The sequence below is a fragment of the Antennarius striatus genome, chromosome 5 (genome assembly GCF_040054535.1).
Source record: "Antennarius striatus isolate MH-2024 chromosome 5, ASM4005453v1, whole genome shotgun sequence".
NCBI lineage: Eukaryota > Metazoa > Chordata > Actinopteri > Lophiiformes > Antennariidae > Antennarius > Antennarius striatus.
Genome location: NC_090780.1, coordinates 1,746,828 through 1,758,989, shown reverse-complemented (window position 1 = coordinate 1,758,989; position 12,162 = coordinate 1,746,828). Strand labels below are relative to the sequence as shown.

Below are 12,162 nucleotides of genomic sequence, written 5' to 3'. Positions count from 1 at the left end.
TTTAATAACCTCCTTTGTTTTAGAAGTAAGGCATGTTTCTGCATCTTAAGCAAGTATGGAATATATCTATTAGTGGACTTGAAACACGAAAGTATTTTTAAAGGGGAAAATTTTTAAAGCTCTTATATTCTTTTATCTACTGGTATTTAAAGAAAAAAAGATTCAAATTACAAAAGAGATGTTAATTGTTTTAATTTATTTTAATTTAGGAATTTTATTAATCCCCAAATGAGAAAATTCTTTTTACACTTGATGCACAGACGGGCCATAGCGCATGCACACACACACACACACACACACACACACACACACACACACACACACACAGCTCAAAGAAATAGGCATTCACCTGAAACGTAATCATTTTTCTTGTCTATGTAACTCTCACTTCATTCGTGGAGCAAAATTAAATTTTTTGTTTATTATTTTAATTGTTTATTTTTTTACTCACACCTTTTTGAAATATTAAGTTATTTTAATTTAGGGCTCACTGGCCTCGAACCCACTGTCAAAAACAGGCAGTGCTTTGTTCGACCTTTATTTTTGTTCAGGCATTATTCGCGCTGCCTTTGGGTCCTCACTGGGGCTCGGCGCCAGTCTCCCAGGAAGTTAAAGTTGACGCACATACGATTGTATTTTGGTGAACTATTCAGTGGAATCCAGCTATCAGGGAGGTTTGCTTCTCCGTCAGTCCAGCTATGAACCTTGAATTACTCGGTAACTGAACCCAAACGCTTCTCTTTCCCGGGGCCTCCGGGTTTCCGGCCGTCGGTGATGCTAACGCGATGAGCTTGTTGTGGTTAGCATCGGTCGTTAGCCTAGCATGTTGACAGCCGCTGTCTAAATTTAACAGAACTGATGCTTCTCTCAGTCGGATCTTGAGTTTTCTTTTTTTGGCAACTGAAATTGTTACGTAAAGTTACACCTAAATCCATATGTAAATGATTGTAGTCATGGAAACATAACATTAGTGTTAGCTAATGTTAGCCCCGGTGCATTGTCTCCTGTATATGAATGAAATCTGTCTGGAAGAACCACACGCTGTGATTCCATCATATGTGACTTATAGTCCACTTACTGGACTAAGGGTCTGATCTTATAGTCCACTTACTGGACTAAGGGCCTGATCTTATAGTCCACTTACTGGACTAAGGGCCTGATCTTATAGTCCACTTACTGGACTAAGGGACTGATCTTATAGTCCACTTACTGGACTAAGGGACTGATCTTATAGTCCACTTACTGGACTAAGGGACTGATCTTATAGTCCACTTACTGGACTAAGGGACTGATCTTATAGTCCACTTACTGGACTAAGGGACTGATCTTATAGTCCACTTACTGGACTAAGGGCCTGATCTTAATGCTGTAAGGCCAAAAAACATCCCGTCCACAGGACAATAACAACTAGCCTTTACCAACAGCGACCTAAAGTAACTGATTCACAAATCAAACAGGCTTTCGTGCAAACAAAGTCCATGTTTCATAAATACCAGTAGTAGTTACACTGAAATATATTATTTTTTTCTGTTTTGGAAAAGCTTGAATGAAGGAAAATACTATTCCTTTCCGATAAACAGAGCTGGAATTGTGATTAATTCCATTCAGGATAATTAAGATATTCATCATTCTTATAATCTGAAGTCCAGTAGTTGATTCAGACTTGATCTGTTCTCTCTGCTGCTGAAAACATTCCGGTGCTCTTTCATTAATTTAACAAAGGGGCACATCATAATACTCATGTGTATTTAGATTTCTAAATTTGCCTTGAGTGAGCTTTTCCTAAAATTTGTGATAATTTAGTTCTGCTTCAGTTTTTCACCCTTAAAAACATGCATTTCAACCTTGGGGTAAAGAGGTTGGTGTTAGAAATGACCAACTAAGGCACTTGGTGTATTGATGTACCACAACCTTCCTGTGCCATTTTGGTTGAAATATAATAATTTTACTGTTTTTCTAAAGTAACAGTTTAATATTCATGTTCTATTCCAATGCTTTTTTTGTCATCACTGTCTTTTGTTTTGTTCTAGAATCATTTGGGCAGAACTATCCAGAGGTAAACTCTCAATATTCACTTCAGCTCAATTTAAAATGTGAGTTTGACACCAGAAGTCATTTGTTTTGATACTAACGTGTTTCACCATTTATCTGTGGGATCCGAGGAGGCAGATGGCACTCTGGACTGTATCAGCATGGCGCTCACCTGCACCTTCAACCGCTGGGGTACCCTGCTTGCAGTGGGCTGCAATGATGGGCGTATCGTCATTTGGGACTTCCTCACAAGAGGCATTGCCAAAATCATCAGTGCACATATCCATCCAGTCTGCTCCTTATGGTGAGACACATCAAGCACCATCTGCTTTAAGTTTCCCCGCTGTTTGAATTCTGTTTGAAGCCTTGATTGTGTTGCATAATTGAACTATTTTTGACAAAAGTGCACATTTAGTAAGAAAAAACTTTAGTTTATTGCTCTCTCTCCTCTGATTATGTCTACAATGTTGTGAACTCCTTTTCAGATTCAGAAACTTTTCAGATCTTTTCAGAAACTTTATTTTTCTTCTGCCAGAAATGATGGGCTCTTCAGCTGGGAGTCAAATAATTTCAACTAAGAAATAATTTCCCCTCAGGGACGAATAAAGTTTGTTTAATCTCAACCACAAATCATTTTTATATGATGCATTAAAGAGTGCTGCATGTTTTATGCGTTCAGCTGGAGTCGAGATGGTCACAAGCTGGTGAGCGCCTCCACAGACAACATCGTCTCGCAGTGGGATGTCCTGACTGGAGACTGCGACCAGAGGTTCCGCTTCCCTTCACCCATCCTGAAATTGCAGTGCCACCCCAGAGACATGTGAGTGACCTGACATCATTTGTCTGAACAAGTTAAATGTGATGACATCAATGGTGACATCGTCATAGATTACTAACTAGTTTGTCCAGACGGGCGGTGAATGTTTATCACTAATATATATTTGTCTTTTAGGGATAAGGTACTGGTGTGTCCCATGAAGTCGGCCCCTGTCCTGCTGACTCTGTCCGACTCCAAACATGTTGTGCTGCCGGTGGATGACGACTCAGACCTTAACGTGGTGGCGGCCTTTGACCGGCGGGGGGAGTACATCTACACTGGCAACGCCAAAGGAAAGGTTAGTCTGTCCTGAGAGGGACCCTCCTCTTGGATCATATTAACAGGGTTTATTGTGGGAGAGTTCTTCCTTACTCAAAAGAAATTTTAATGACAACGGGGTGGAAATATTATTCCACCCTTTAGAATAATATTTGCATTTATTCAAGTGCGATCAGAACACCTGACTGAAACTAACTGACCACACACTGTGGGAAGTCCTTTCCAGTTAGGTACTCTGTACAGTGTATTTGTTGGGACTGCTGCTGTCCAGTCTGCTACACTGTCATTGCTTGTTCTTCTTCTTGTGTTCTGTTTTTTGTACTTGTTACTTTGCACCGAGAGTTGTCTCAGTAAATTTCATTGTACATTTGTGTATGAAGACATTAAAGGTATTCTATTCTATTCTATTCTTTTCTATTCTATTCCAACTCTCTACAGAGAGTACAGCAATTTTCAGTAGAAATTTCTTACATATGATTACATTTTTTTTAAATTTATTTTTTTGTAACCTCCTTTGTGTCTCTCTTCTTCTTGATGCAGATTCTGGTGTTAAACACCAACACCCAGGAGCTCGTGGCTTCCTTCAGAGTCACAACTGGTACCAGCAACACCACCGCCATCAAATCAATTGAATTTGCACGCAAGGGCAGGTGAGAGGCAGCAGGAGATCAATGAGGGGATTCTTCCTTCAGTACCTACTTATTTTACTGTTAGTAGAATCCAAACTAGCATCAGAGGAACAACGATAAATAAACAATAAATACAGAATGGAAAAGACTTTCAGAAAAATGACAAGACGTCATGTAAACAGTATTTAAAAGGCCAAAAAAATGCAAGTTCTTTAACAGCAGGTTGGTCGACATTCTCCAGAATCCAGTCCTGAAGCATGTTGTTTAAATTCTTCAGTTCTTTGTCTACAATTTTTCTTTACAACTTTACGATACGCAGTAGCCCGTCCCATTTCTGACATTCAGATCAGCACCAAATAATAAATGAAATACTAAGAATTCTATAAAACAAGAGCTGCTGGACATACGAGTTCTTTGAGGCGTTGCTCTGTCCGTGTGTTTGTGTGACTCACAAGCAAAACTGGAAACACAAGTTGTGCTTCGGGACACATTGTGTCCTGCACATCGTTCTCAATGTCAAAAGTTTCTTTTTGTCTTTGCCTGGGTGGGCTTCAGCCCCCAGTCCTCTGTTGTGTTCAGCCTTCTGTTCTGCTTCTCTTTGTCTACATGTTGTGTTTTCTCTGCAGTTGCTTCCTCATCAACACAGCAGACAGAATCATCAGGGTGTACGACGGCAGGGAGATCCTGACCTGTGGCCGAGATGGTGAACCTGAACCCATGCAGAAACTCCAGGACCTCGTCAACAGGTCCTGGAGTTTCTGCAGTTAAATCTGAAAATGTCTTTGGAATGGAGTTCCAAGTTGTGGCGTTGATCTCCATTTTTTCTGCATTCAGGACTCCATGGAAACGCTGCTGTTTCTCTGGAGACGGTGAGTACATTGTGGCCGGATCAGCCAGGCAGCACGCGCTTTACATCTGGGAGAAGAGCATCGGCAACCTGGTGAAGATCCTGCATGGAACCAGAGGAGAGCTTCTGCTGGACGTGGCTGTAAGAACGTCAAGACTAAAACTCTGAAGACAAATTTAAGTTAATGTTGGAGCTACTTGTTGTTGTGCTGAGAGGATTGACTCACCTTGTCTTTGACTCTGTCCAGTGGCATCCGGTGCGTCCAATTATTGCATCTATTTCCAGTGGAGTCGTGTCTATCTGGGCTCAGAACCAAGTTGTAAGTAGCCAGTGAACTTGAGGGGTCTGTGTAATGTTCTTCACCAGAGTACTTAAAAGGAACTGAGTTATATCAACACTCAAATCATCTGACTTTGAGAGCCGTAATCTCCATCAGAGCCAAAGTGCTATTTAGTACGCTGAAAGAATGAGATATTCGGTATGTTTGAAGCCAAAAGTGTATAAATGACCTGCCATTTAAGGTGGAATATTAGAAAAGATCAGACATTGTGTATAGATGAGTAGAGAGTAGGACTTTATTCATCCTTTCACACAGCACAGTGAGTACACAGAAAGAAAAGACTCAGAGAAGGTAATGCCAACACCAGATAGAGAGAATAATAGATAACCCACCAAATACAATGAATATACAAAGAGAGACATAAATGGGCTTAAGAATAAGAGGGCATGAATAAATAAACCTGGATAGTGGGTAGTGTGTATATTGTTAACATTGTTATAGGCATGGGTGGTGTGAAGATCCAGCTCGATTACAAGTCAGTTTTAGAAAAAAAATAATATGGAAAAATAAAAATCAAGTTTACATCATTTTACTCCTCTCTACTTCACTAGTAAACCGTAAAAAGCACACAATATCATATCACTGTAGAATAAATCAGAATAAAACCATGTATTAGTACGTACAAACCCTCGTGACCCACAATGAGGATGAAGAGGTGAGGATGAGATGATAAAAATTGAAGGGATACCGTTTGATATTTGGGGGACTTTAAGGCATCTGTTTTTTTAGTTCATATATTTCTAATTTTGAAATTTGTATCATATGAGGAACAAGTATTTCATACGTGTTTGTATTTATTTTTTGTCCAGTGCTGTGAAGTTAGAGGTTCATGTTTTCTTGGATATCCAGGTCAACTTAAGTCAGCAGAGTAAAAACTGTTTCTTGAGCTCTTTGAAAAGCTTCTTCTTCCTTAAAAGTAACACCAGCGTTTTGTTGGTGGCTGTTGATTATTGTTGTTAAAGTAAAGTATCAGGAAGATGCGGTTGAGGTGCTGACGCAACACCTTTGGTGTTCGTCTGCAGGAAAACTGGAGCGCTTTTGCTCCAGACTTTAAAGAGCTGGATGAGAACGTGGAATATGAGGAGCGAGAGTCTGAATTTGACATCGAGGATGAAGACAAGAGTGAACCTGAGCAGACAGGTAGTCAACACACACACACACACACACACACACACACACACACACACACACACACACACACACACAAACACACACGCCTACCTACACAAATAGACCTACTACTGCTGCTGACCGATGGTCTGCCTGTGGTCTTCCTGCCTTCCTGGATATGTCACATGTGGACTTGGTTCTCGTTTTCAGGTGCCGATGCTGCAGAAGATGAAGAGGTGGATGTCACGACTGTCGACCCCATAGTTGCTTTTTGTAGCAGGTAAAAAACATTCAACAGGACTTCATCATCGTTCCCTTTCTGGTCTGAAATGTAAAAGGAACCGTCATGAAGTCATCCCTGAGATAACCACAGAGCCAGTTTGGTGCTCATTAAACATGTCTTGGTTGTAGTATCAGTTCAAGGAGCACATGTTGAACTTTTTCTTCTCAATTAAAACTAGACAGCAGGTCTAGTTTTAATTTAACTTAATTGTTTTATTTAATTTAAAAAACGAGACGAGCAAATTAGAATCTAAGTAAAATTCCAACAAGCTGTTGTGCTTTGCAGGTGTAAATTATATCTATTTCAAATGTAAAAGAAGATGTCTAGAATGGTATGTTGACAATTTAAACTATTAAATTACTATTTGTTTCTTAAAGGATAATTACATTGTGCTATTTCTACAATACCACAGCTTATATAACACCAGTTGTTGGTAGTTTTTGTAAACAACACAATGTCTGATATAGCTTTCTAGTACCCCCAAGCCATTGTGTTTTATGTATCTGTTAACTAAAGTGATGAGGAGCTGGAAGACTACAAGGCCCTGCTCTACCTGCCCATCGCCCCTGAGGTTGAAGATCCAGAGGAGAACCCCTTTGGGCCCCCCCCGGATGCCACGGTCCAGGCAGCTGCCCCAGAGGAGGCGTTGGCCGGGAACGACAAGAAGCAGAGACAGCCCTCTTCTGAAGGAGGGCCTGCCAAGAAGAAGGCTCGCACCACCACCATCGAGCTGCAGGGGGTCCCCAGTGACGGTGAGGGGGGTGGAACGAACCTGAATACAAATGCCAGCACACCTCACGTACTGCTTGAGCCAAAACCTCAGTGTTAGCAGCCGGTCGGAGGGGGTCTCAGGCGTCCAGCATCACATATCAGCCGTGTTGTCTCCAATATCAGCATTAGCAAAACTGGGACTAAATTATTCCAGCTAATATTCTGCCAAAAATGTTTATCGGACCAAAAAACTTAACTCTGGCAGAAGTTTAAAAGATAATGGCAGAATTTTATATTTGTATTTGAAATGTTCCCTTGATACGCTGCTCATTGGGGTTGTGGCAGAAAGGGTAACTACAGCAGTCGGACATGGAGGCGCGCGGTTGTTTGTATCTGCAACTGTTCGTAGGTCGGGCGTTCGCATCTTGAGGACTACCTGTGTATTGAGGCTGTTGATTTGGGATCATTGTAATGATTTTAACGTGTGGTCTTCACTGAATCGGACTCTAACTTGATCCTGTCTTTCTTCTCAGAGGTGCACCCCCTACTGGGTGTGAAGGGGGACGGCAAGTCCAAGAAGAAGACCGCAGGCCGGCCAAAGGGCTCCAAAGGTAAAGACAAAGACTTCCCCTTCAGGCCCAAGCCCTACAGGGGCGATCGGCCCTCATACCCCATGGAGGCTTTGAGCAGCTCTGTTCGAGGAGGAGGAGGAGGAGGTGTTGGTGGTGTTGGAGGAGGAGGAGGAGGAGGAGGAGGAGGGATGAAGGGCAGAGCAGAAGGAGGCCTGGCCACAGGTAAGCATGGCACCAGCCATACTGCTGCTTACTCTGGGAGCTCTGCCAGTCCTGCAGTCGTGCTACTCTGATTTACACCACCGTCTCCAAGGCAACCCCCTCCCCTGTATTGTGTCCACCTCACACAAACCCCCCCAACCACTCATTTCACCTCCTAGCTTACTGACAGAGGCCTAAAGCCACAGTCTTGGGGTCATGTGACGTAGCGTTCGTTACACTGCTCTGCTCCAAACGTCTGTGATGAAGAGGAGCGAGACGCATTCTGATCTGACAAGGGATGATTTTAAGGAAGCGGATCAGTTGGACATGTTTCCTGCTTTAACAACACTTATCAGTCCTTGAGAGGAACCGTCAAACCAATGTTCATTTCCTCTGTGGTGACGGATATCAGTGATACCTGTCGGTTTCTCTAATGCCTGTGTGTCAGTGGTTTCCACTGCGCAAGCAATTCAGGAATAATGGAGATGTAAACAGGACCAGTTAAAGTCTGGACACGCCTTCTCATTCAGTGGTGTGTCTTTATTTTTATTACTTTCTACACTGCAGAGACAAACTGAGGTCATCAAAACAATCAGGTAACAAACTAAAAGTGTGTCTGAACTCTAAATGTTTCATATTTTAGATTCCACTCTTAGCATGGATGACAGCTTTGTGAACGCTTGGCCTTCTCTGAATGAGCTTCATGAGGTGTGACCTGAAACGGTCTCCACTCCACAGGTCTGCCTGGTCAAAGTTCCTCTGTGGATGTCCTTGTCTTCTTAATGGAGTTGGGACCATCAGTTGTGTTGTGCAAAAGCCAAGTTGGTTACACAGTGGACATGTGACAAAGGTTACAATCCATATTACGGCAAGAACCAATCGGTAAAGGGAAGAGAAGAGACATTCCATCATGACTTGAAGACCTGAAGGTCAGTCAGTCCAGAAAACGGAAAAACCTTTGAGTGTATCTCAGAGTGCAGTCACAAAAACCAATGAAACTGGCTGAAGTGAGGACCTCCCAGGAAGGAAGACCAGGGGTCACCTCTGCTGCTGAGAGGTTCACCTGAGTCACCAGCCTCAGAAACCCCAAACAGCACCTCAGATTAGATGCCAGATGAATCCACACAGAGTTCCAGTAGCAGACACATCTCTACATCAGCTGTTCAGGAGACTGAATCAGGTCTTTTTGATCCAATAGCTGCTAAGAAACCATGACTCAGGACAACCAACAAGCAGACGACATTCATCTGGACAAAGATACATGAGGAACGGAGGTTGGGCCGGTGGAAACCTGTGCTGTGGTCTGATGAGTCCATGTTCAAGATCTTCTGGTTCCACTCGTGTTTTTGTACGAAGCAGAAAAGGTGAATGGATGGTCTCCACATGGAGGGTTCCACCGTGAAGCGTGAAGGAGGTTTTTATGGTGTGAGGGGGCTCTGCTGCTGACGCTGTGGGGGATGTATTCCAGACTGAAGACACTGAACCAACATGGCTACCACAGCATCCTGCAGAGACACGCCATCCCATCCGCTTTGTGTTCAGTTGGACTTATTTTCAACTGGACATTGACTCCACACTCCTCCAGGCTGCTGAAGGCTTATCTGACCAAGAAAGAGAGTCATGGACTACTCTGTCACATGACAGACCTCATGAGACTCATCCAGAGGGTGTTAAGAGTGTGTGAAGGAGCCACTGAAGAACAGGGTGAAGAGTTCTTCTTTGGTTTCCACGTGTTCAGTTATTGTTCTGATGCCTTCAGTGAGAATCTACAATGAAAATAAGGGAAACCAGTGAATGAGAAGGCGTGTCCACACGTTTGACAGGTTACCTGTGAAGTATCAGATTTACCATCACTTCTTTTACCACCGCAGGACAATGACTTCAAGACTGTATGACCTCTGAAAACCTCAGCATCAGTCTGACTAATTTGCAGTCATCTTGAGTTTTTAGAGAAGTTGGACTGTAGTTGGCAGACGGGTGTTGACGTGGCTAACGGTGGGATGGTGCCGCTTGTTTCCCTGCGGGCTAGCTGGCTGGTCTGCTTCTACTTCCTGCTTGGCCTTTGACCCTCCTGCTCCCACTCCTGCCTCGCTCCTTGGGTTTGTCATGTGACATGTGTGCGTCTGCAGCAGCGCTGCTCAGGTCCTGTCCTTTTTGTTTCTGTGTGCGGAGATGCTGTATGTTTATTGGCTCAATGTCAGTGTATGATCTTAACCATTATGAATTGTAGTGATTTTACACTTTAATCTAGTGTTTCCTGTCAGATTGTATTTTTTTATTGTGAGATTTAACAATCTTAATCCAAGCAGCATCTCATTGTCCACATCTGTTGTCCTCATCAGGGAGTCTGGTCTCACAGTCGTACAAACAACACGACATCGGAGGGATGGACTGATCAGAGCTGTGTGCAGATGTAAAGAATCACCAGCAGGGTTAAGCAAAGAGACACAAGGCCTGATGTCACACGCAGGCTGAGCGTGAGAAGCATGCATGATGGGATTGTCTCCTCTTTAAACCGTAGGGCACCGTCACGTGACAACTCCTCCGCCCGTGTGACCGACAGAAGCAGCTGAGTCACGTTCCGTCAGTGTCGGAGTTGGCTTGTATAAAACGTCTGTCCTAATGTGTGTTTGTGTGTGCGTGTGCATGTGTGTGTGCGTGTGTGCGTGGTTCTTGTTGTTTTTATACAAATTAAACTTTTTTGATTATGAAGAAGTAGATTTTGTGTGTTTCTGTTCTTATCACGACTTTGTAGTCACACGACAACATAAAGCTGGACGTCTCACTGTAGATATCAACTACAGTATTTCCCGCACTATAAGGTGCACTGGACTGTAAGGCGCACATTCAATGAATGGCCTATTCTACAAAAAAAATTCATATATAAGGTACCCCTTCAATGAATCGCCCATTTTAAAACTGTTCTCACCAGAATAGGGCACCCAGCATTATAAGGCGCATAGAATAAAAACTACTGTAGTGTCTGGTTGTGTTATGCATTCACTAGATTGAGCTACGCTAAAGGGATTACATTCACGAGTCTGGCCTATTTCAAAACTTTTTCATATATAAGGCGCACTGGATTAGAAGGCACAACCTTTAATTAACCATCAAAAATAAGTAAAATATTTCACTGTTTAATGTATTTAAAAAAATTGACGATTCAATTTGCTTTTAGAATGGAGTTATTGAAACAACTTTTCCATCTCATTCTTTATTTTATAGAGATGCACCTGTAGAAATGTTTTCATATACGGTATTCAAGTGAACTTAAATTCGGGCTGTTTTGGGCAACATGAAAAAGCCATTTTGTTCTGCTGCCGTAGGTTTAGGCTTTAAGGACTCCCCTTACACACAAAGCACTCACTCTTTCTTTGCCGTCTCTCTCCCTCTTTTATTTGGCCATTGTTCTACAATGTAGTAGCAGTGACAAACTCCTCTGTCCACTCCTGAGCATCAGCAACCCTCTCAGGAAGTATGAAGTGCTGTTTTACTGCATCTTTTCTTCCTGCTGTCACTGCTTATATTAGCCAGCGATTAGCACAACGTCTGCATTTTTTACACGAGTTGCTTGAATTCTCCACTAATTATTCCAACATGAATGTCATCGTTTGTGCAGTAAACAAATTAAATCAAGAGCAACAAACATGAAATGTGAAAAGTGAGGTTACTTTTTGATTCTTGAATGAACCCGTTAGTACTTTTCCACAGGGTCAATACATTTATTAAATGCTTAATATTGTTGGGTCTACATATACTGTATGTAACACTGTGGCGCTTTGTTTACTTCCAACCTAGTTTTATTGACATGTTGGCAATTCGTTATCACCCATGTGTCTATTTATAACTTTTTATGTTTTTATTAATGAATAAAATAGGTACTTTGTTTTTAAACCCATGTGCTTGATATACATGTTACCTTCTCTAAAGTTTACCGAGTCAATTTTAAAATATGTCAGTTTTCAATAAAGTATAAAAACTATTAGGTTGTAGATTGTAAAAGGTGTTGCGGTAATGAGGAAAAAGGTCAAAATCAAATAGAAATGTGCCAGCTTTTTAGAAACATGTTGCATCAAATTCCAAATGAGCTAATATTTGCAGAAAATAACAAAGTTTACCAGTTTGAACATTAAGTATCTTGTCTTTGCCGTGTGTTCAACTGAATATAGGTTGAAAGGGATTTGCAAATCATTGTATTCTGTTTTTATTTACGATTTGCATATCGTTCCAACTTCACTGGTTTTAGGTTTTGTAAATTATTACCTCGAGATACGAACTGCTCAACATACGAGGTTTTTTTTTGCGATATGAACGATTGGGCTGTATATATTTTTGATCAATA

At 41.9% G+C, this 12,162-nt stretch overlaps 1 protein-coding gene across 2 annotated transcripts; it reads left to right on the top strand.

The window, feature by feature from the left end:
• Positions 1 to 581: 581 nt before the first annotated feature.
• rbbp5 (retinoblastoma binding protein 5) lies at positions 582 to 10,553 on the top strand. 2 transcript variants are annotated; one of them, XM_068314810.1, is made up of 14 exons: positions 582 to 717; positions 2,031 to 2,056; positions 2,163 to 2,335; positions 2,711 to 2,851; positions 2,984 to 3,146; positions 3,668 to 3,777; positions 4,383 to 4,502; positions 4,591 to 4,744; positions 4,851 to 4,922; positions 5,966 to 6,083; positions 6,264 to 6,333; positions 6,853 to 7,088; positions 7,581 to 7,658; positions 10,163 to 10,553. In XM_068314810.1, the coding sequence occupies exons 1-14, from the start codon at positions 699 to 701 to the stop codon at positions 10,213 to 10,215; spliced, it is 1,533 nt and encodes a 510-aa protein (XP_068170911.1). In that variant the 5' UTR covers positions 582 to 698; the 3' UTR covers positions 10,216 to 10,553. The 2 variants fall into 2 exon arrangements, with proteins under 2 accessions (XP_068170911.1, XP_068170910.1); XM_068314809.1 differs by having other exon boundaries at positions 7,581 to 7,841; positions 10,163 to 10,552.
• The last annotated feature ends 1,609 nt before the right edge of the window (positions 10,554 to 12,162 follow it).